The sequence below is a fragment of the Dreissena polymorpha genome, chromosome 6, assembly GCF_020536995.1.
Source record: "Dreissena polymorpha isolate Duluth1 chromosome 6, UMN_Dpol_1.0, whole genome shotgun sequence".
Taxonomy (NCBI): domain Eukaryota; kingdom Metazoa; phylum Mollusca; class Bivalvia; order Myida; family Dreissenidae; genus Dreissena; species Dreissena polymorpha.
Window position 1 is genome coordinate 68372127 of NC_068360.1, and position 24846 is coordinate 68396972.

General features: G+C 38.7%; 3 protein-coding genes across 4 annotated transcripts in view; 2 read left to right on the forward strand and 1 right to left on the reverse strand.

Annotated features, from left to right (window-relative positions):
• LOC127833360 (uncharacterized) overlaps window positions 1–5026 on the forward strand; it is a 99829-nt gene extending 94803 nt beyond the window's left edge. For both annotated transcript variants that reach the window (XM_052358555.1, XM_052358557.1), the window contains 2 exons: window positions 1087–1182; window positions 1580–5026. In XM_052358555.1, coding sequence (XP_052214515.1) covers window positions 1087–1182; window positions 1580–1779 — 296 coding nt within the window. In that variant the 3' untranslated portion in view covers window positions 1780–5026. The remainder of the gene's footprint in view (window positions 1–1086; window positions 1183–1579) is intronic.
• Window positions 5027–5132: 106 nt separating this feature from the next.
• On the reverse strand, window positions 5133–16901 carry LOC127835317 (uncharacterized). Its single transcript, XM_052361678.1, has 6 exons — window positions 16762–16901; window positions 14697–15029; window positions 14086–14223; window positions 9559–9681; window positions 6964–7079; window positions 5133–5477 (listed from the first exon to the last, which is right to left on the reverse strand). The coding sequence occupies exons 3-6, from the start codon at window positions 14211–14213 to the stop codon at window positions 5440–5442; spliced, it is 405 nt and encodes a 134-aa protein (XP_052217638.1). The 5' UTR covers window positions 14214–14223; window positions 14697–15029; window positions 16762–16901; the 3' UTR covers window positions 5133–5439.
• On the forward strand, window positions 15264–24840 carry LOC127835316 (uncharacterized). The gene is made up of 5 exons (XM_052361677.1): window positions 15264–15388; window positions 16741–16835; window positions 18212–18468; window positions 18790–18914; window positions 24464–24840. The coding sequence occupies exons 2-5, from the start codon at window positions 16827–16829 to the stop codon at window positions 24505–24507; spliced, it is 435 nt and encodes a 144-aa protein (XP_052217637.1). The 5' UTR covers window positions 15264–15388; window positions 16741–16826; the 3' UTR covers window positions 24508–24840.
• The last annotated feature ends 6 nt before the right edge of the window (window positions 24841–24846 follow it).

Here is a 24846-nt window from a genome sequence, read left to right on the forward strand (position 1 = left end):
ACATGACTGCTATGCTCGTGACAAACCTGTGCTGTGGTATCCTTGTGGGGTCACTTCTTGTTTCTCCCAGAACTTAGTAATGGACATGACTGCTATGCTCGTGACAAACCTGTGCTGTGGTATCCTTGTGGGGTCACTTCTTGTTTCTCCCAGAACTTAGTAATGGACATGACTGCTATGCTCGTGACAAACCTGTGCTGTGGTATCCTTGTGGGGTCACTTCTTGTTTCTCCCAGAACTTAGTAATGGACATGACTGCTATGCTCGTGACAAACCTGTGCTGTGGTATCCTTGTGGGGTCACTTCTTGTTTCTCCCAGAACTTAGTAATGGACATGACTGCTATGCTCGTGACAAACCTGTGCTGTGGTATCCTTGTGGGGTCACTTCTTGTTTCTCCCAGAACTTAGTAATGGACATGACTGCTATGCTCGTGACAAACCTGTGCTGCGGTATCTTTGTGGGGTCACTTCTTGTTTCCCATCTTGTTGCACATGAGTACTTTGTGTTTCGAACTAGTCTTGCATTTTTCTGCCTAACAACATAAGAGTTTATACTTTGTGACAAGTGCATCCTAGGTTTTGGGAATGTTGGGATATACTTTGCAGAATTAGGTGCCCTTGAACTGTTGGCAAATTTGTTACACTTATATTATTGTGCATGTATACTTTGGGCTGTGAGATTTTCTCTCAGTTTTCATTTCAGCTTATCAGCATGAAACTTTATAGAAATGTTGCATGAACTATGTATAGTGCAAGATGTAATGTTCTTGTATATTGTCATATTCTTTGCATAGTTATTTTCCATTGAACTTCAGGGATTGATTCATTATCAAATGTTAGTGGGTACAGTATTTGCCTCCCCTGAGATGTATCCCAATTCACAGCCCTGTGTAATATTGCAATTGTACTTAAAAATATTTCCGTGATCATGTGAAAAATTCATAACCAAGTATTTAGAATGCTAGACAGGGATTCAGTGGATAGCTTTAAAATAATGCCACAAAACATTGGGACAACTTTCTTGATAGCAAACACACATGATACTATGCCATGCTGGTAATGACTTCATGAATGTGTGCTTGCAGGCTCTGCGCTGTTTGTACATTCACACACCATACCCAGCGAGGACCTGCAGCAACTGGCAAACACCTGGCTCCTCCCTCTGCTACACCATCAACCAGGTACACCGCTTGACAGGCCATACATCCAGCATCCCTCTGGGGAAACTGGTTGGGATGGCAACGGGTTTGGTTTAATTTGTCAGATAAGTTTGTTTTAATTATCAAGCTGTATATATGTTTAAAAAAAGCCAAGTTTTGTTTCACTCTGCTCAAATAGCAGTACCAACTATTACTACGAGGTAATAAAAAAATTGCAGAACATATTGTTAAAAATGTTGAAAGGATCAAACACACTGTAATTTATCTGCTATGTTTGTGAGTCTTGTGTTTACAAAAAATATGGTCAATTATCTGGTGCAAAAATTGCATTGCGCATGTTCACTATATGATTGCTTTTCCATATAAAAAAGGGAATTCACTTGTTGGAACACATCTTCTATAATTATATCTGCCACAGGTTCAGCCAAGGTGCGCAACTCTTGCCTGGAGACTCTCCTAGAGTTGTGCCCCTTCCACCCGCCACTCCTGGTCAGTGTACAGGACTGGTTTTCACGCAATCTGGCCAGCGTTCATGACAACATGGTGCACAGGCTGGAAGAACTGAGATGTAGCCTCAAACTGTCCACTGGGGTTATATGCATGCCCTTTGTCAAGTGAAGTACATGTGCAGTGTAACCTGCAAAGATCCACAGGTGTGAAATGCATGCCATTTGTCAAGTGAAGTACATGTGCAGTGAAACCTACAAAGATCTACTGGGTTGAGATGCATGCCTGTAAAGTGAAGAACAGGTTCAGTGTAGCCTAGGAGGATCCATGGGTGTGAAATGCATACCATTTGTCAAGTGAAGTACATGTGCAGTGTAACCTACAAAGATCCACTGGGTTGAGATGCATGCCTGTAAAGTGAAGAACAGGTTCAGTGTAGCCTAGGAAGATCCATGGGTGTGAAATGCATGCCTTTTGTCAAGTAAAGTACAGGTGTAGTGTAACCTACAAAGATCCATTGGTGTGAAATGCATCCCCTTTGTCAAGTGAAGTACAGGTGTAGTGTAGCCTATAATCATACACTCAGATGATATGCAAACTTGTTTTAGCCATTACAGACATGCACATAAAAAAAGAGCAAAACTGCAATTTTTATGCTTTAATAGAAAATTAGCAAAATTTGAAACATGCTATGATTACCTATGATTTCTCGTGTATGTTCGAAAATGATTGTTATCCGTTGAAAAATATGTCTGCCAAAGGGCTGGGCAATGTTCCGTTTTTTGGCTATATTAAAAGTTTGTGAATATCCTGAGATAAGATTTATTGCCCAATCTTCATAAAACTTGCTCCGAAGATTTATTCCAATTATATCTTGGACCGGGTTGAAATAGTTTCTGGTCCATTAAAAAAATTGCCACATGGTGTAGGGCAGTTTTTCTTATATAGGTGAATTCAAACTCTTTTCATATACTTGCTAAAAGTCATGATTTCTCAGCAAAATTTGAAAAGGATTATGGTCAGTTATCAAACATGCCAACCAAAGGTCGGGGCTTTTATCTGCCTTATCTTCAAGAAATTGTCTCTGGACATTTGTCTCTTGCCTTTGTTCAACTAGGTCACATTAGGTCTAAATTTAGGTATTTTTAAAGGAAAAGCTTGTGAACACAAGGGTACCACATTGCCCAATGTTCATGAATCTTGGTAAGAACATTTCTCTCATTTATATCTCGATCAAGTTCGGAACTGGGTCATGTGGGGTCAAAAAGTAGGTTACATGGTCAAACGAAAGAAAAAGCTAGTAAACACTAGAGGTCACATTTATGTCCTAATCTTTATTAACTTTCTTAAACCTTTTATATATCCAGGGAGTTCAAACGTGGGTCACAAGGGATAAACAACTAGGTCACATAGTCATACTAAAGAAAAGTGTGAAAGCTCTAAAGGCCACATTTATTGCACATTTGTCCAAATAATATCCCAGCTGTGTTTGAAGATTGATCAAGTGTTGTCAAAAATTAGGTCATTAGGTCAAAGTGAATAAATAGCTTGTGAACACTAGAGGACATATTTATTACCCAGCTTTCATGAAACATGCTGAGAACATTTGTCCCAATAATAAGCCTAGTTAAAACTGGGTCATGTTCGATCAAAATAAAAAGCTTGTGAAAACTCTTTAGAGGGTACATTATTTGCTCAATCTTTGTGGAATGTGCTAATAACGTTTTTCAAAATAATAACTGGGCTGAATTTAGAACTAGGTCACATGGTATTAAAAGTTAAATGCTGTGTCATTAACTCAAAAGCTTGTCAACTCTGCAACATGTTTTGCACCAATCAGTGTTCTTACAATGGTTCTGGAGACATTGCAACAGCTGAGAAAAATAGTCAATTATCTAAGATTCTAAGTAAAAGTAGATCATACATAATATATAATACTAAATTACTAAAGTTAGCCTTTTTTTGTTATATTGCTGTTTGCAGATATCAATAGTTATAGCTGTTATTTCACTGTGAATTTCTGAGATGTACCTTTACCATGATCAAACCTCGAATGTCCTTGAAGAGCAATATACACTTCATAGATATTTCTTTAGGAAGTTAACTTACTGTCTTACATATAGAATGTAGGCTAGTGGTTGCTTGTAATGTACATAGTGGTGAAACCAGCACAGTGATCCCCCATAGTAGGCATGAGTTTAACATCTCACATAGGTTTAACATCTCACATAGGTTTAACATCTCACATAGGTTTAACATCTCACATAGGTTCACTGCTGCAGCAAATATCATATGACCAAATTACGTTTAAAATAGTTTAAATTAATTAAAATTTCAGATGATAAATCAACAGTTTGTAATTTCAGACAATTGATTAATATTGTAAAGAGATACATGAAAGAGAATATTAGTGAAAGAGTACACAAAAAACTATAGTTGCAGTAACTAAGATTTTAAGCTCAAGTGACCACAAGTCATTGCAATGAACACAATTTGAACATAAAGCTTGTGGCTGCAGTGGTTAAAACTGGCAGTGTGCCAGTAGGGGAGAGCACTGTGAGGAGTTTGATTTGTTGTTAGTTGCTAGATGATCATGTAGTTGCTAGTTGATGATATATTCATGTACTTACTCAAAATTATAATTGTTTGTAAACTATTTCATTTTTTATGAAAGTGCTTCTTTGTTGCTGTAGATGATCAGATAAGTTGTTTAAGTTTTACTGGGATAGAAAAATATCAAAAGTTTTATAATGATTTAAATATGTTTGATTTTCAGAAAATGCTAATATGACATTTACATTATAAGAATTGAGGAGCATTCAAAGACATTGCACAATTATGTGTTCCGGGTATTCGTTATCCATAGAATTGATAGACGTTTTGATTAACAATCATGTTCCAAATGGCAATACTTAAGAAAACACTGAGTGCATTTATGTATTTGATGTATAAATAATGTGTTATACTCTATAATTATCAATAGTCTGCCTTTTGCAAGGGAGGTGGAAAACTACAACGGGCGAGGCATGGTATGGTATTGCACAAGGGGGGGTTAGAGGGTTAAGGTTAGGGTTAGGGTTAGTGTTAGGGGTCGGGTTAGGGTTTGGGTTAGCCTAAACCCAACCCTTACCCAACCCCTAACCCTAACCCTTGCCCTAACCCTTTTTTGGGGTTATCACCCCTGACCATGCTCGCCCATTGTAGTTTTCCGCCTCCCGAGATATGTTGATGGTCTTAATTGTTAACGTACCGTACATGTACATAAAATGTGTTATGTCAATCCTATCAGGTTGAACATTATTTTCATTGTTTGTATATTCCGTATAAATTCATTGGGTCTGTATTATTGTTGTTGTTTTCCAAGAGATTTTGGCTGTTGCTATTTCTGTTACGTTTGATACAATAAAATTCGTATATAGCTACTGGTTTGGTTGCACCCCCCCCCCTTTCTTCAAATCAGCTCTGAACTCCCCCCCCCCCCCCTCCCCTCCCCCCCACACACACTGAAAGAACGTGTGCACAACATGGCTTCACCTTTTATTTGTTTATAATATGTACATATTATAAAGTGTTTTACAACGTATTTTAAGGTTACTTGACCATTTTCATTTTTTACATATAAGAAATATTGAAAATATGCTATTCACCATGTCCCAAACTGTAATTTAATATTAGTATTATTTATACAAAGCACTCTCTCTCTGTTCTCATATATACAACGAAAACAAACAACATTATACATGTATATGTGATGTGTTTTTTAGAAGACATCGTTTCGCTATGCACGGTCTACAATGTTGAGGGCTGTATCCTCCCTGCAGGAGGATGTGTCTATGTCGCACGGGTAGTGGAAGGGGCTACCTGGTTACCTGCAACACGAATGTATAGAAACATTCATCCATTTTTTTTACAGTCACAATAATGTGCAATATGATTGTATTTGCAGGTTTGCAAGCATAACTGACTGTGTAGTTGTTAAGTGAACTATGACCTTTGTGGTGATGGTGAATGCCTGGCTGGTTCTGTATACGAACAGTGGGTGCTATTGCAGTAATAATGATTGCAGTTGTAGTTCATGTAAACAGTGATTATAGTGTTTGTTTACTTGAAAATGTTGCCGAGGCATAATTGATGTGATGTCCGCCTAGGGACCGGGTTCAATCACCACAATGGGAATGTTTTTATGATATGCCCAAAAGAAACCAAGCACTGGTTCTAACCATGAAACTGACTACAGTGTTTCAATAAGCCTTAGGCGTTCGATACAATCAAGCTTAAACATAGTTGATAACTACCGTGCAAGTGATTTAAGTGCTAGTCTATGTGGTCAGTGATTTTAGTGCTAGTCTATGTGGTCAGTGATTTTAGTGCTAGTCTATGTGGTCAGTGATTTAAGTGCTAGTCTATGTGGTCAGTGATTTTAGTGATAGTCTGTGGTCAGTGATTTAAGTGCTAGTCTATGTGGTCAGTGATTTTAGTGCTAGTCTATGTGGTCAGTGATTTTAGTGCTAGTCTATGTGGTCAGTGATTTTAGTGCTAGTCTATGTGGTCAGTGATTTTAGTGCTAGTCTATGTGGTCAGTGATTTTAGTGCTAGTCTATGTGGTCAGTGATTTAAGTGCTAGTCTATGTGGTAAGTGATTTTAGTGCTAGTCTATGTGGTCAGTGATTTTAGTGCTAGTCTATGTGGTCAGTGATTTTAGTGGTAGTCTATGTGGTCAGTGATTTTAGTGCTAGTCTATATGGTCAGTGATTTTGTGCTAGTCTATGTGGTCAGTGATTTAAGTGCTAGTCTATGTGGTCAGTGATTTTAGTGGTTGTCTATGTGGTCAGTGATTTAAGTGCTAGTCTATGTGGTCAGTGATTTTAGTGCTAGTCTATGTGGTCAGTGATTTTAGTGCTAGTCTATATGGTCAGTGATTTAAGTGCTAGTCTATATGGTCAGTGATTTTAGTGCTAGTCTATATGGTCAGTGATTTAATACTAGTCTATGTGGTCAGTGATTTTAGTGCTAGTCTATGTGGTCAGTGATTTAAGTGCTGGTCTATGTGGTCAGTGATTTAAGTGCTAGTCTATATGGTCAGTGATTTTAGTGCTAGTCTATGTGGTCAGTGATTTAAGTGCTAGTCTATATGGTCAGTGATTAAGTGCTAGTCTATATGGTCAGTGATTTAAGTGCTGGTCTATGTGGTCAGTGATTTTAGTGCTAGTCTATGTGGTCAGTGATTTAAGTGCTAGTCTATATGGTCAGTGATTTTAGTGCTAGTCTATGTGGTCAGTGATTTTAGTGCTAGTCTATGTGGTCAGTGATCTTAGTGGTAGTCTATGTGAACAGGGGCCATGCTAGTGTACGTACGTGTGCACAGCTGCCGGGGACTCCGGTACACCATGAGGCCGGCGACGACAAAGACAATCACCCAGGAGACGATACCGCATGTGATGCTGGTGATCTCGAACCCCGTCCACCACGTCCTGACAAAAACGATAAAGAGGGGGGTGGAAGGTCTTAGTGTCTACAGGCATCATTATTAACATCACCGCCATGATAATATCACCGCCATCTTGGTAAAGACAGCAGTCGCACCACCAGAATTACTAATGATGCATTATAATTCATTATCATCATAATGAAGAATCAGTCATCACACAATTACCGACGACACAAAGAATGTGTTCAAGTTGTTGAGCCGCAACGATCATTTAGACGCATCTCAAACCGTCTGTTTTCAGTCTTCGTGTGGTTGTACGCGTAAATATGCGAAACACGTATTGATAAATTAAAAAATAATCGATTCAAAATATTTACCTACCGATAACATTATGAATTAATCGAAAATCAAATATACAGATAGTAATATATATCAATGAGGGGCTTGCTATAAACAAGGGCTGTTTGTAAAACATGCATGCCCCCCATATGGGCTGTCAGTTGTAGTGGCAGCCATTGTGTGAATATGTTTTTTGTCACTGTGACCTTTACCAAAAAAAAATGTTGTTTTTTTTTGGGGGGGGGGGTAGGGGGTGGTGAGAGGGGGTAATAATGTGGATTGTGGTAATTTATTAGATGTTTAAAAATAATATTTATTTTTCGGGGGGGGGGGTGGGGGTGGGGGATGAGAGGGGGGGGGGGGTAATTTATAAATGTTACAAAAATGTGTTGTTTTTTTTTGGGGGGATGGGGGGGGTGAGAGGGGGGTAATAATGTGGGTGTGGTAATTTATTAGATGTTGAAAAAAAAATGGGGGGGGGGTAGGGGGTGGTGGGGAGTGAGAGGGGGTATAATGTGGGGTGTGGTAATTTATAATGTTTAAAAAAAAAAATTTTTTTTTTTTTGGGGGGGGGGGTGAGAGGGGGGTAATAATGTGGGTGGGGTAATTTATTAGATGTTTTAAAAAAAATAATTTTAGGGATGGGGGTGGGGGTGGGGTAGGGGGGAGTGAGAGGGGGGTATAATGTGGGGTGTGGTAATTTATTAGATGTTTAAAAAAATAATTGTGGGGGGGGATGGGGGGTAGGGGGGAGTGAGAGGGGGGTATAATGTGGGGTGTTGTAATTTCTAAGATGTTTAAAAAAATTGGGGGGTGGGGGGGGAGGTCGGGGGAGTGAGAGGGGGGTATAATGTGGGGTGGGGTTATTTATTAGATGTTTAAAAAAATTGGGGGGTGGGGGTGAGAGGGGGGTAAAATGTGGGGTGTGGTAATTTATTAGATGATGTTTAAAAAAAAATCTGGGGGGTTGAGGTTGGGGGGGATTCTGGTAGGGGCGTAGGGGTGGAATCCATTGTGGTATTCAGGTAAGTGTTGTTTTGTCAAAGTAATAATAAAATGTGATCATATAAAATAACAAATGATCTCACACTGACATGATAAATATCCTCTATTCATTAAACATGAAATTTAAACTTATTGCATTTGTTTCCCCTGTACATGAGAAAGATATAATAGTGTATTACCTCCCCTGTCCTGCTTATATTTATATTAATCAACAAAATTTAACATTAACACAATATTTAATATACAAAATATACAAAAAATCTCATATTCTGATAATATTTTTACTAATCCACTTTATTTTACTCAAAGGATATTGTTTCATTGGACTGATAATTATAGATTTAGGATTACAGACCAGTTGCTTTAGTTATATTGTTCAGAGCTTGCCCTGTTGGCCGTGTATGTATTCTTGAGTTATCATCCTAAAACCATTTTACTATTTCGGGTCACCTTGACCTTTGACCTAGTGACCTCAAAATCAATAGGGTCATCTGCGAGTCATGAACAATGTACCTATGAAGTTTCATGATCCTAGGCCCAAGCGTTCTTGAGTTATCATCTGACAACCACCTGGTGGACGGACCGACAGACAGACCGACATGAGCAAAGCAATATACCCCCTCTTCTTTGAAGGGGGGCATAATAATAGGATCTGGTACGAGTTGTCATATCATACCATATTTTATTAAACCAGTTCAGGAATTTTGTTAGTGAGCGAGCCTTTGGCGAGCTTACTTACGAATTTCCTGGACGAGTTTAATAAAATATGGTATGATATGCCAGCGAGTGTTAGATTTTTTTATCACACGCTTTTAAATGTGCAAATTAAATAAATATTTACGCAAACAATGATAAATCCAGAATGTTGTTTACATTTCGTGACGTCATTTGACGTTGCAACGTCATTTCAGCAAAATAACAAAGTGCGATTGGTCAATAAACGAAAACTAAGCCAATGAAAACGCTTAAAATTGTTGTATTACACATGTGTAATATATAAAAAAAATATGTAATGGTTGTATTGCATGGGAAACATGGTATAGCATGTGATAAACGGTAAACACGCACGAAAAGATAAACAAGAGATCATGTTTCTTTCTGTGCTGAATCTGTCATTGAAACAAAGAGCAATATGACATTAAATTTTGTTATGCAGCGTTTATCTGAAGTGTTCTTACTTTCTGCAGCATGCTCGCCAGGTCTTGTTCACTTTACAACAGTAGTGGTAGGGGCTGCAGCAGATGTGCTTGTCCCCCACCCCACAGCTGGTGTACCGGGGATGCTGGCACTCCGTCTCTGACCTGAAACATAGGGGGGGGGGTAGCAGTGTGCGCGGCCGATAGGATGTAGGTATGAGGTGAATATCACTAACTTAACTGAATGCAGTAACAAGTAACAGGGGGGTACCAGTGTGTGCGGCCGGTTTGGTGTAGGTATGAGGTGATTATCAGTTAACTGAATGAAGTAGCTAGTAAACAGAGGAGTAGCAGTGTGTGCGGCCGGTTTGGTGTAGGTATGAGGTGATTATCAGTTAACTGAATGAAGTAGCTAGTAAACAGAGGAGAAGCAGTGTATGCGGCCAGTAGGATGTAGGTATGAGGTGATTATCTGTTAACTGAATGAAGTAGCTAGTAAGCAGAGGAGTAGCAGTGTATGCGGCCAGTAGGATGTAGATATGAGGTGATTATCTGTTAACTGAATGAAGTAGCTAGTAAACAGAGGAGTAGCCGTGTATGCGGCCAGTAGGATGTAGGTATGAGGTGATTATCTGTTAACTGAATGAAGTAGCTAGTAAGCAGAGTAGTAGCAGTTTATGCGGCCAGTAGGATGTAGGTATGAGGTGAATATCTGTTAACTGAATGAAGTAGCTAATAAGCAGAGGAGTAGCAGTGTATGCGGCCAGTAGGATGTAGGTATGAGGTGAATATCTGTTAACTGAATGAAGTAGCTAGTAAACAGAGGAGTAGCAGTGTATGCGGCCAGTAGGATGTAGGTATGAGGTGATTATCTGTTAACTGAATGAAGTAGCTAGTAAGCAGAGGAGTAGCAGTGTATGCGGCCAGTAGGATGTAGGTATGAGGTGATTATCTGTTAACTGAATGAAGTAGCTAGTAAACAGAGGAGTAGCAGTGTATGCGGCCAGTAGGATGTAGGTATGAGGTGATTATCTGTTAACTGAATGAAGTAGCTAGTAAGCAGAGGAGTAGCAGTGTATGCGGCCAGTAGGATGTAGGTATGAGGTGATTATCTGTTAACTGAATGAAGTAGCTAGTAAGCAGAGGAGTACCAGTGTGTGCGGCCGGTTTGGTGTAGGTATGAGGTGATTATCAGTTAACTGAATGAAGTAGCTAGTAAACAGAGGAGTAGCAGTGTGTGCGGCCGGTTTGGTGTAGGTATGAGGTGATTATCAGTTAACTGAATGAAGTAGCTAGTAAACAGAGGAGAAGCAGTGTATGCGGCCAGTAGGATGTAGGTATGAGGTGATTATCTGTTAACTGAATGAAGTAGCTAGTAAGCAGAGGAGTAGCAGTGTATGCGGCCAGTAGGATGTAGATATGAGGTGATTATCTGTTAACTGAATGAAGTAGCTAGTAAACAGAGGAGTAGCCGTGTATGCGGCCAGTAGGATGTAGGTATGAGGTGATTATCTGTTAACTGAATGAAGTAGCTAGTAAGCAGAGTAGTAGCAGTTTATGCGGCCAGTAGGATGTAGGTATGAGGTGAATATCTGTTAACTGAATGAAGTAGCTAATAAGCAGAGGAGTAGCAGTGTATGCGGCCAGTAGGATGTAGGTATGAGGTGAATATCTGTTAACTGAATGAAGTAGCTAGTAAACAGAGGAGTAGCAGTGTATGCGGCCAGTAGGATGTAGGTATGAGGTGATTATCTGTTAACTGAATGAAGTAGCTAGTAAGCAGAGGAGTAGCAGTGTATGCGGCCAGTAGGATGTAGGTATGAGGTGATTATCTGTTAACTGAATGAAGTAGCTAGTAAGCAGAGGAGTAGCAGTGTATGCGGCCAGTAGGATGTAGGTATGAGGTGATTATCTGTTAACTGAATGAAGTAGCTAGTAAGCAGAGGAGTAGCAGTGTATGCGGCCAGTAGGATGTAGATATGAGGTGATTATCTGTTAACTGAATGAAGTAGCTAGTAAGCAGAGGAGTAGCAGTGTATGCGGCCAGTAGGATGTAGGTATGAGGTGATTATCTGTTAACTGAATGAAGTAGCTAGTAAACAGAGGAGTAGCAGTGTATGCGGCCAGTAGGATGTAGGTATGAGGTGAATATCTGTTAACTGAATGAAGTAGCTAGTAAACAGAGGAGTAGCAGTGTATGCGGCCAGTAGGATGTAGGTATGAGGTGAATATCTGTTAACTGAATGAAGTAGCTAGTAAACAGAGGAGTAGCAGTGTATGCGGCCAGTAGGATGTAGGTATGAGGTGATTATCTGTTAGCTGAATGAAGTAGCTAGTAAGCAGAGGAGTAGCAGTTTATGCGGCCAGTAGGATGTAGGTATGAGGTGATTATCTGTTAACTGAATGGAGTAGCTAGTAAGCAGAGGAGTGGCAGTGTATGCGGCCAGTAGGATGTAGGTATGAGGTGATTATCTGTTAACTGAATGAAGTAGCTAGTAAACAGAGGAGTAGCAGTGTATGCGGCCAGTAGGATGTAGGTATGAGGTGATTATCTGTTAACTGAATGAAGTAGCTAGTAAACAGAGGAGTAGCAGTGTATGCGGCCAGTAGGATGTAGGTATGAGGTGATTATCTGTTAACTGAATGAAGTAGCTAGTAAACAGAGGAGTAGCAGTGTATGCGGCCAGTAGGATGTAGGTATGAGGTGAATATCTGTTAACTGAATGAAGTAGCTAGTAAGCAGAGGAGTAGCAGTGTATGCGGCCAGTAGGATGTAGGTATGAGGTGATTATCTGTTAACTGAATGAAGTAGCTAGTAAACAGAGGAGTAGCAGTGTATGCGGCCAGTAGGATGTAGGTATGAGGTGATTATCTGTTAACTGAATGAAGTAGCTAGTAAGCAGAGGAGTAGCAGTGTATGCGGCCAGTAGGATGTAGGTATGAGGTGATTATCTGTTAACTGAAAGAAGTAGCTAATAAGTAGAGGAGTAGCAGTGTATGCGGCCAGTAGGATGTAGGTATGAGGTGAATATCTGTTAACTGAATGAAGTAGCTAGTAAACAGAGGAGTAGCAGTGTATGCGGCCAGTAGGATGTAGGTATGAGGTGAATATCTGTTAACTGAATGAAGTAGCTAGTAAGCAGAGGAGTAGCAGTGTATGCGGCCAGTAGGATGTAGGTATGAGGTGATTATCTGTTAACTGAATGAAGTAGCTAGTAAGCAGAGGAGTAGCAGTGTATGCGGCCAGTAGGATGTAGATATGAGGTGATTATCTGTTAACTGAATGAAGTAGCTAGTAAACAGAGGAGTAGCAGTGTATGCGGCCAGTAGGATGTAGGTATGAGGTGATTATCTGTTAACTGAATGAAGTAGCTAGTAAACAGAGGAGTAGCAGTGTATGCGGCCAGTAGGATGTAGGTATGAGGTGAATATCTGTTAACTGAATGAAGTAGCTAGTAAACAGAGGAGTAGCAGTGTATGCGGCCAGTAGGATGTAGATATGAGGTGATTATCTGTTAACTGAATGAAGTAGCTAGTAAACAGAGGAGTAGCAGTGTATGCGGCCAGTAGGATGTAGGTATGAGGTGAATATCTGTTAACTGAATGAAGTAGCTAGTAAACAGAGGAGTAGCAGTGTATGCGGCCAGTAGGATGTAGATATGAGGTGATTATCTGTTAACTGAATGAAGTAGCTAGTAAACAGAGGAGTAGCAGTGTATGCGGCCAGTAGGATGTAGGTATGAGGTGAATATCTGTTAACTGAATGAAGTAGCTAGTAAACAGAGGAGTAGCAGTGTATGCGGCCAGTAGGATGTAGATATGAGGTGATTATCTGTTAACTGAATGAAGTAGCTAGTAAGCAGAGGAGTAGCAGTGTATGCGGCCAGTAGGATGTAGGTATGAGGTTATTATCTGTTAACTGAATGAAGTAGCTAGTAAGCAGAGGAGTAGCAGTGTATGCGGCCAGTAGGATGTAGGTATGAGGTGATTATCAATTAACTGAATGAAGTAGCTAGTAAGCAGAGGAGTAGCAGTGTATGCGGCCAGTAGGATGTAGGTATGAGGTTATTATCTGTTAACTGAATGAAGTAGCTAGTAAACAGAGGAGTAGCAGTGTATGCGGCCAGTAGGATGTAGATATGAGGTGATTATCTGTTAACTGAATGAAGTAGCTAGTAAGCAGAGGAGTAGCAGTGTATGCGGCCAGTAGGATGTAGGTATGAGGTGAATATCTGTTAACTGAATGAAGTAGCTAGTAAACAGAGGGGTAGCAGTGTGTGCGGCCGGTTGGATGTAGGTATGAGGTGATTATCTGTTTACTAAATGTAGTACTTTTGTCGAAGAAATTGTATAACAAGCATTGTTTAACGCGAGTTTTCATGACAGTATTGGTACATTATTTCAAACATCATTCTAAATAAATTTTTGATGAAAGCTTAATCGGAAAGCTATATTATTGTATTGGTAAGTAAAAAATGTGTTTCAATATATATTATGCTTGTAAAGTGATCTCATATAAAGTTTGCAATACATATACCCGTATTCAATATAAACAATCTTACTACTCACCCCCATCTTCTAGAATTAGAGTAACACGCTGGCATTTGTTTCGTGATTGAGCCATACCGAGCGTGCACGAGAGGTACAGTGCATAGCACTGTCAGCAGACAGAGTGCGCATGCGTGTCCCCGACCCATTGACTTCCGCCTGAAACACGAGAAATGTATATGACGTACTCTTTGTGTCACGGGTGTCTGCCCATTGTCATTTTCAATAAACGAACATTTAATACACAGTTTGAATCGAGGATCTTGCTCAATGAAAGAGCATCTTATGTTCTCAAAGTTGAGCGTCTTGCTCATTTCAGAGAGCTTTACTGCGGGGTAAGACAATAAAAACCATAATCACGCAGTATCAAATATATAACATTATTTATAGTAACGCAATTTAAACTACTGATATGGATTGCTGAATTTTCCGTTATAATAAACATACATAATTATATATGTAATATAAAATCTTTATAAACATCATTTTAATAAACAAACGCACATTCACATCTGAATATTCTGATGGTGGAATCCTAAGTACTTTATTGAAAAAACACATTTGTAGGTCAAAAATGTTAATATTACAGATAGTGCGTTCAATTAAATGAAAGCCTAGTTTAGTGAACGTACCTTGTCTGTGTCTGTTGTTTACTTTCATCCAGACAGACCCCGCAAGTCCCTTGTCCGATCAGGATGTGTCTATTTAGCACATCCCACTGTTTAAAGACATGATTATCCGCTTTATTTACACTGTCTGTGGATACATAGATCTGGTCGATCAATCGTTATTTCGTTTTATTGAACTCGACAAAACAAACGTAATTCGATATGTTTTGTATTCATGGAGTAGAGTGGGTATGCATGCAATTGAAAGATCTTCTACCGTAGTTGATCCTATAGGCGTCCTTGATCTGAACACTTGGCTTAGAAGCTCATCATGTCTTCTTTCTTGTTGGGTGAGTTCTGTCAGACATTATATGTATGTTAAATACAGTATAATCTATATAGCTTTTCCATCATTAAAACACTTGTATTTAGAAATTTGTATTATTTTGAAGACTTTAGTAAATACGGTACGGTGGTTTGTGATATTTAATCAAACACTTAACAGACATTACTTTACATTCATAATTGTAATCGTCAATATTTTATGCTCTGCGGCCAAACCAATGAGGAACCAACGTGTCTGTGTTTGATGTAATAACGTGTCTGTGTTTGATGTAATAACTATTCGTGTTGGGTGTAATTGGACTGTTAATGCACCTATATGTATTGATATTTTTGTTACGGAATACTCGATAAAGGGCGACTCATTAGACAAGGTACAGCTAAGAATTTCACAAAAATATGTCTCTAGTTTATGATAATCGTATTATGTAACTTAGTTAAGTTTAAACCTATTTATTTTAGCTCGATTGCATCGAAAGCCTTAGGCTTATATAAACGCTCTCGAGTCCGTTTCCTGGGCCTAGAACCAGTACTTGGTGTCTTTGGGGGAAATCTAAAGAACGCTCCCACGGTGTATTATGTAACTTGTTGATATTCCCCTCCCCTAACACACACACGCACACACACACGCGCGCACACACACCGAGAGGACGGAAGTAAAATTTGCGAATATTTATCCGAAATTCAAGAAGATGTTGTTATTAACGAGTTTTGCAGAATTATGGTTCTCGTTTTTCGGCTTTAAATGGGCCTTTTTACAGATTTTGGCATGTTTTGAAGTTTGTCTTTTAATGCTTTATATCGATCAATGTAAACATTGGATCTAAAAAGCTCCAGTTAAAATCAAGAATAAAAATTAAAAAACGAAAAAAGGTAACCCTCAGCAGGACTCGAACCACTGACCCCTGGAGTAAAAATTCTGCGCATTAAACCACTATGGCAAGCGTTTCGACGCATAATCCCAGGAAACTAGGTTTCAAATGAGAACCTAGGTTCTCTTGAAAACCTGGGTTCTCATTTGAAAACTTGGGTTCTTGAAGCCATGTGCAATCTTCAAGCGAGAACCAAGGTTCTCATGAGAACCTATGTTTTCAAATGAAAACCTTGGTTTTCATGAGAACTTAGGTTCTCTTTTGAAAAAATAGGTTCAATGAGAACCTAGGTTCGCATTTGAAAACCTAGGTTCTCATGATAACCTAGAATCTCAGAATGAGAACCTAGGTTCTCATGAGAAACCTAGTTTCTTGCGTTTCGACGCATAATCCCAAGAAACTAGGTTTCTCATGAGAACCTAGGTTCTCAGAATAAGGACCTAGGTTATCGCTTGAAGATTGCACATGGCTTCAAGAACCCAAGTTTTCAAATGAAAACCTAGGTTTAAACTAGATAATTAACGAGTTTATCTGCGTTTAAATGAGTTTTCTTGATTCATTATGGTCTTATGTCTGCCATTGCCTGGTCGTCATTACGTAGACACAAAGAACTCATACACTTCACAATGATATGAGTCAAACGGGCATGCTATGTGTCTTGTGATATGCACGGTTTATTGCCATTGATGAAAAAAGCTTCGTTCTTTCAAGTGTCTTACTACTTTGACATGCGGTGTCATAGACGATAAGTCACCACTGTAACAAGCTCAAGTTTGTTATGCATTATGGGTTTTACAAAAGTACAAATAATGATTTTGTGTTGCCTACCTTATCATACAAGTTTCAATCAATAGGCTGAATATCTGTTAACATACCTGTAACCGAGCACTGGTTTGACCCCTGATGCAGAGTCGATGAAATCGAGCAAGCACGCGTCGTCATGGGAAAGGTGAGCTAAAACGAAAAGACATTTAAAAAGAGACATGGTGTTTAACAAGCCTTGACCCCATCAACGTGCATGCTTGTATGCACATGTACGTGGTTAAGCATTTCATAACATCGTGTTGCAACAATTCAGGCAAACGCATTGTAACTAGTAAATAGTTTAAAACATGCATCGTTTAACAACACAGAATTAACAACACAGAATTGGTTAAAAATAAATATTTCCGAATGCAACATTTTAACATTGTTAACATGAAAATAACTTTGTATTACTGGTCCCTTTATTGGTTCACGCTTTCAGTGCATATGTCGGGTCATGTTGTACTATTGGTCCCTTTATTGTTTCACGCTTTCAGTGCATATGTCGGATCATGCTGTAATATTGGTCCCTTTATTGTTTCACGCTTTTAGTGCATATGTCGGGTCATGCTGTAATATTGGTCCCTTTATTGATTCACGCTTTCAGTGAATATTTCGGGCCATGCTGTAATATTGGTCCCTTTAGTAATATTGGTCTCTTTATTGTTTCAAGCTTTTAGTGCATATGTCGGGCCATGTTGTAATATTGATCCCTTTATTGTTTCACGCTTTCAGGACATACCGGTATGTCGGGCCATGTTGTAATATTGGTCACTTTATTGTTTCACGCTTTCAGTGCATATGTCGGGTCATGAAGTAATATTGGTCCCTTTATTGTTTCACACTTTCAGGACATACCGGTATGTCGGACCATGTTGTAATATTGGTCCCTTTTTGTTTCACGCTTTCAGTGCATATGTCGGGTCATGATGTAATATTGGTCCCTTTATTGTTTCACGCTTTCAGGACATACCGGTATGTCGGGTCATGCTGTAATATTGGTCCCTGTATTGTTTTACGCTTTCAGTGCATATGTCGGGCCATGCTGTAATATTGGTCCCTTTATTGTTTCACGCTTTAAGTGCATATGTCGGGCCATGCTGTAATATTGGTCCCTTTATTGTTTCACGCTTTCAGGACATACCGGTATGTTGGGCCATGTTGTAATATTGGTCCCTTTATTGTTTCACGCTTTCAGTGCATATGTCGGGTCATGATGTAATATTGGTTCTTTTATTGTTTCACGCTTTCAGGGCATATGTCGGACCATGCTGTTATATTGGTCCCTGTATTGTTTTACACTTTCAGTGCATATGTCGGGCCATGCTGCAATATTGGTCCCTTTACTGTTTCACGCTTTCAGGACATATGTCGGACCATGCTGTAATATTGGTCCCTGTATTGTTTTACGCTTTCAGTGCATAAGTCGGGCCATGCTGTAATTTTGGTCCCTTTTTGTTTCACGCTTTCAGTGCATATGTCGGGTCATGCTTTAATATTGGTCCTGTTTCACGCTTTCAGTGCATATGTCGTGTCATGTGTCCCATGACGCTTACGCCAGTCGCGGTCTCGATGTTTGTGTTCCTGGTGTGCTGTGGTGCCGTGCGCGGGGACGACCCAGGGGAGATTGTTGACTGCACATTTGACGAAAATGTGGGGGACGGGGTCCTGATTTCGACTTCTCCATCTGACAACAACGGCGACTACGTCGCCCACAATATCTACTGCTATAACGATTTTAAGCCCTGCAGTACCGGAAATGGGTGCTGCTACAAAGGGTTAGTTCCGTCCATTCATGTTTCTGTATGTGTCATCGATAAAAATGTAAATATATAGTTAATATCATGCAAACGCTCAAATCAGGAACACATGGTATAGTCTTCACGTTGATATGCTGTTTTATCAAACAACGCGAGATTTATGTTGTGACGTTGAAGATAATTATAGACATACACATAGAAGATATGAACAAATTATTGTATCTTCGAATAAATATATACAAATTTATTTAATTCGTAATGCACTTAAAACATATTTTAAATTGTGTTTTTATTTTTAAAGCCAACTCTTTCGTGTATGACGTTGGTGTTATTGTTCAGGTCTGACAGGGATCTGTGGACGGACGGCGAGCTGGCGGGTCTCGTGCTCAACGTGACGGCGCTGTTTGCTCTGTCAGTGCTCGTGCTGGTCACGTGTGGAGCCACCTACTGTAACAGCAGGGAGGGTAAGACTCAATCTAGAGCTACACATCAACGTGCGAGGTTTACATCACGTATTAAAACTCACAGATGATTGTTTTTAAAATGCCATTTAAGTTTTTGATTTTAACTAAATAATTATTAGCGAAACTCTGTAAGTTTTCAGGTAGAGGCAAACATTTTTATTAAAAAAAAATAATGTAACTAAGACTCAAACTTAATTGTTTCTTATAAATATATATATATATATTTATCGCTCTCAAGCTAATACAAAAATAACAAGTACCGGGGATATTCACTAGCAAAACTATGTAAGATGTCAGACTTATAAAAAAAATATCATTTAAATAACGTTTCACATGTAATATCAGAGTCCATAGCCTGAAATGAAATGTGTTTGTGTTTTTAATATTTACTTAAGTGATTCCTTAATAAAATCTAAATTTACGATAAAAATTTCCAATGAGAAAAACGGGAGCCTTAATAAACTTAAAGCGCTCCAATGATGTTCTCTACATTTCGAAAACATTTTTTACTTAAATTTTCGTAATACAGTTAAAATTTACGAAAAAAAAAACAACAACAAAAAACACGAATTGCGTGATGCTTTTGTTCATTAAAAAAGATTATCAAGATAATGGATTAAAAAACAACATCTGCGATATGGGATGCGATGTCCCAGTGCGGACGAAAAGCGTTTATGGGTATCCCCGTGAAACCGCGAGACTGCACATGTGTAGATACCGTTGTAGGACGCGTCCCCTTCAAATAACATGTAAAAATAAAAATGACTGTTAAGACCTAATTCATTCTGTCAACATGGTCATACGCAGGAATTTTTTTACTTGGGCGTGGGGGACAACATAGGAGGATGCGAGAGAGTCTCCCCGCCATAATTTTAAGTTTTGAATTTGGCACTTTTCAATGTGAATTTTAATGCTTAAAAACTAATCACATATAACAAGTAAAAGCTCTCCGAGGTCTTAAGCTTTAAAAATCGGCGTGAAATTCATACACATGACTACAATTTTTAGATTTAAGAAAGGTATGATGTTTGATGAAGGAGGAAAACAAACTTTGACAATCATAAGCCTAGCACAAAGTATGAGTGACATAAACATAATAGTATTTTCTCTTTGAATTCAAACCCCCCCTTAAGTTTCAAAGAAAACTTCCAATAAAATTTGTATCATCTTCTATTATAGGTACAGTATATTATATAATCGTTTCATAGGTACAGTATATTATACAATCGTTTCATGTAGGGCTGGCCTCTCTAAAAAATATCATAGTTGACTGGAAGGCTTGTATGACAGTTTAAACTATTGTTCGGGTTGTATCTTATGGAGATAGTGGTAGGGCATGAAGAGGTGTTCACTACTGAATCCCTGAAATATGATAAACTTAGAGACTATAGTAAAGCATTGCACTGAAAAAGGTTACATTCCACTAAGAAACGGCCGGAAAAAAGTTGCAAAAACAGTCGATTTTGATTTGTGTCAAGTTCTTTCTTGGTTTGAACATGACATATGTTTTTATTGCATAAATCGATTCCGCTTAGAATGGCCTTTAAGAAAAGGTATAGTTATGGGGGTCTCCATGTGCAAAATGTTGCATTTATTTTCGCTTAAAGTTGTCGCTTTTACATTGAATTATATAGGGAATTGATTTTTAGCATAGGTGCAACGCACCTATGCTTAAGGTATAAGCTACATTTCGAAAACCCACATCGATCGGTTGACCATTATGAAGCCTTACCTGATCAAAAATCAGACGAAATATCTATTTTATTTAGTATATGGTTATTCTTACAATTTTTTTTTGAAACGTTTTTCTAACGTTTTCTTCCAAGAATATTGCTGACACCGTTTTTAGTGAATTTTTCTTAGACCGTTTTACGTGAAAAAAACTTCTAAGAAACTAAAACAAATTTCGTTCGTAAAACAATTCTGTTCTTGTTGATAGTGACCTCACAACTTATTTCTATTTCCTTTGTTTACTGTTCTGTGAGAGGTTAAATGTTTACATAACTGAATTCATAAGGCCCTGGTTAAAGGATATGTAACATTTCATCGGTTAATTATAAATAGAAATTAAAACATATTCTCAGCAGGAAGTGGGGCATAAAGCACTTTTATTCTTTGAAAATGAGTAAAAAAATGGCGTAGTACGATGAATGTTTTCTGATTTATGACATGGATTCTGACCTGCCTTCCTATGGATTTGATGAAGTAGAGTTTGAAAGTAATAGAGATGTGTTAATTGAAGTTAAAATGATTTTCTTTGAGCCAGAAATTAACGTTACGAGTAGAGCTAACGGTTTAAATGAGGCATCGGATTTAATGGATTCGCGCGAATTCTGGACGAGTGTTGTGTCTGTAAAATATTAAATGGAAAGCTGTAAATGTATCAAGTCGGAAAAGAAAACGGATGGTTGCATAACGGTATGCGTGAAATAATGTAATTCTACGTATTTATTTTCATAGTTATGTCATTTTGTAACCATTCACATTCGTCACTATTTGGAATTCCCGTTTCTAAAAATAGAACATTTTGGTAGCAACAACAAGGGGGGCGACTCGTGATGTCAGCAATCGTTAAGATTACAATATACTAAATAATCGAGTCATGAAGGTAAATAATCGAGTCATGAAGGGCTGTACTCTCTAAACAAATCATCATATTTTCCTCGAAGGCATGTTATACACTTTAGACTGTTGTTCTGGTTTTATCGTTTGGAGATATTGATAGGGTAAGCATAGGTGTTCACTACTAAATCCCTGAAATAGGATAAAGTTGGAGATTAAAGTAAAAAATGGCACTGCAAAAGGTTACAATCCACTAGAAAACGGCCGAAAAAAAGGCGCAAAAGCAGTCGATTTTGATTGAGTCGAATTCTTTTTTGGTTTTAACATGACATATCTTTTTTATTGCTTAAATCGATTCAGCTAAGAATGCTCGTCAAGAAAAGGTATGGTTATGGGGGTCTCTATGTGCAAAATTGTGTATTTATTTTCGCTCAAAGTTGTCGCTTTTACATCGAAACATATAAGGAAACTATTTAGTATATTTTGTCCTTAACATTTACTTCAGCAGCAACTTCTCTGTATCTTGCAACTATGCTTTCAGCGCCATCGGCGCTCTCGTTATGGTATGTGAGTCTACCTAGATGACCTACAGATTAAGTGTGAAATTGTTCCGGTTCATCGATTTTTGGCAAAGTTATGAGCCTTTTCCGTTTGTATCTTACGCAAATCTGATATGATATTTACCAGATTTTTATGCCCCGGAGTTTCATTTTCTAGACTTTTTTCAAAACGCTTCAAGATATTGACCTGATATTTGGTGTGTGAGTCTACCTACATGACTTACAGATGAAGTATTAGTTTCATTCCAGTCCATTGATTTTTGGCGAAGAAATGGGCATTGCTTCCAACATGATTTGTTCTTAACGAATTATTAACGTCAGCAATTTTCAGATTTACGACCTATTGTATAAGTTGCTTCCATTTGTTGCTTCTCTTTACTTTGCAATTAAAAACCTGTAACATCAACCATCATTAACGACATCGGATTTTGGGCGGGAATACAACTCGGGTACAGTCTAATATCGGCCGGGTACGTTTAAGTATATTTACCGTACCCGGGGTGCATGTAAGTATACTTAAGAGTACCCGGGGTACATGTAAGTAGTTTCCGAGCCGACAATGACCAATCGAGGAGCCTAACTTAGACAGGCTGCTTCGCTGAAGCAGCATCGTCAAAAAGTTATTCGAAATAAAACTCCACTTACCGGCGTGTAAATCCAATAAAGTTAAAAGATGGAAACACACAAATTCACGTGATCTTGCACCCTGAATAAGCAGCATAAAAATCTGTCTTTTATTCACTAGTTGAAATGCTTAAGAAAAATATCTAAAATTGTTGTTTGTTAAATAATTTATGTCATCTGCGCAGTTTGTAGATGTGTTTTTTTTCTGCCAATTCTTTGCATGCAAATAACAGGAATACACGCATCTTTATGTCAACTGTAGAAAACACACATTTTTTACACTTACTAAAGAAAAGCGTTGAATACATTGTTTCTACTGCAGTCTTTTTCATGACACGTAGCACATTTCAGATCATCTAGATAAAACGTGTTACCAAGTTTGGTGAAGATCGGATGAAAACTACTTGAAATAGTGAGCGGACACTATGCTGAATGTTTAAAACGCACCAAGTGACCCCCTGACCTAGTTTTTGGCCCGGCATGGTCCAAGTTCGAACTTGGCCTAGACATTATCTAGATAAAACTTGTGACCAAGTTTGGTGAAGATCGGATGAACACTACTTGAATTATAGAGCGGACACCATGTTAAATGTTTAAAACGCACTAAGTGACCCAGTAACCTTGTTTTTTGCCCGGCATGTCAGAACCCGCATCGCATGTTCGAACTTGGCGTAGACATTATCTTAATACAACTTCTGACCAAGTTTGGGGAAGATCGGATGAAAACTACTTGAATTGGAGAGCGGAAACCATGCTAAATGTTTGAAACGCACTAAGTTACCCCGTGCCCTAGTTTTTGGTTCGGCATCACCCATGTTCCAACTTGGCCTAGACATTATCTAGAAACAACTTTTGACCAAGTTTGGTGATGATCGAATGATAACTACTTGAATTAGAAAGCGGGCACGAAAAGTGTGACGTACGGAAGGACGGACGGACGGACGGACGGACTGACTGACTGACTGACTGACTGACTGACTGACTGACTGACTGACTGACTGACTGACTGACGGACGGACGGACGGACGGACGGACGGACGGACGGACGGACGGACGGACGGACGGACGGACAGACAGACAGACAGACAGACAGACAGACAGACAGACAGACAGACAGACAGACAGACAGACAGACAGACAGACAGTCAGTCAGACAGACAGACAGACAGACAGACAGACAGACAGACAGACAGACAGACAGACAGACAGACAGACAGACAGACAGACTGACTGACTGACTGACAGTGCGAAAACTATATGCTGCCCGTTGGGGGCATAAAAAGTTATTTGAAATAAAGCACTACTTACCGTCGTTTAAATCCGTAAAAGTTAAAAGGTGGAACCCCAAAATGTCACGTGATCCTGCACCCTATTATCTTGATAAACCTGGATATACAATCGCTTTCCTCTATCGGGATTCGAACCCGTACCCTTAGAGAAGGTAAAATATATTGCGCTAAAAAGTCTACACTTAACGACTTTCTAGCGTAGTTTAACGCCATTTCAGTGATAAGCGATTACCATAAACACATATGAAGTGCCACACACATTTTGTGCAGAGTTTTCACATTGTATAACTTGTTTTTTTCGTGTAATGATCATTTGAAATATGTATGTAATACATAACGCTTTAATTAGCATTATTATTTGACTGTCCACTCACATTACTTTTTTTTAAATATCAAAAGTATAGTAAGGAAAATGTCAGTTTGCCAATGTGTATCGTAGGTCTCAAATACGTATTTAATTAATATATTGAAATAACACTGGTTTTAAAATCAACATTGTCTTCGTTTATTTCAGATGCCGTCGACATATTTGCGGGAAGAAAACTGAGGAGAAGATAGTGGCATTCAGATAGTTTAATCTTGCATTTATATCAATAATGATTTATAATTTTATAGTATGGTTGTATTATGCAATTTTATATTGACTAGTGAAAAAGAAAACAACTCATGACATATTTTATTAAACTCGTCTATGTTTATTTCCTATTGAGTCATGAGCATGCGATGGATTCTCGTTGGCTTCTGTCAAACCAAAGACAAATTATTAACCGCCTTGACTGCGATCCATCCAGGACATTTTAAACCATTGGTGAAAGATACTCATTGATGTGTGTATTCCAATATGTATTGTGTACTTTATATTATTGTGCAAATTAAAAAAGTTGTTCAATATGTTTA

Excerpts from the sequence above, each read along its gene's own strand:
- LOC127835317 (XM_052361678.1), bottom strand. The coding sequence starts at position 14,213 with ATGGGTCGGGGACACGCATGCGCACTCTGTCTGCTGACAGTGCTATGC. Across the intron at positions 7,080-9,558 it reads TGGCGAGCATGCTGCAGAAA|GACGTGGTGGACGGGGTTCG; the intron begins GTAAGAACACTT and ends CGTTTTTGTCAG. Across the intron at positions 5,478-6,963 it reads TCCCCGGCAGCTGTGCACAC|GTAACCAGGTAGCCCCTTCC; the intron begins GTACGTACACTA and ends TTCGTGTTGCAG.
- LOC127835316 (XM_052361677.1), top strand. Across the intron at positions 18,469-18,789 it reads AATGGGTGCTGCTACAAAGG|GTCTGACAGGGATCTGTGGA; the intron begins GTTAGTTCCGTC and ends GTTATTGTTCAG. Across the intron at positions 18,915-24,463 it reads CTACTGTAACAGCAGGGAGG|ATGCCGTCGACATATTTGCG; the intron begins GTAAGACTCAAT and ends CGTTTATTTCAG.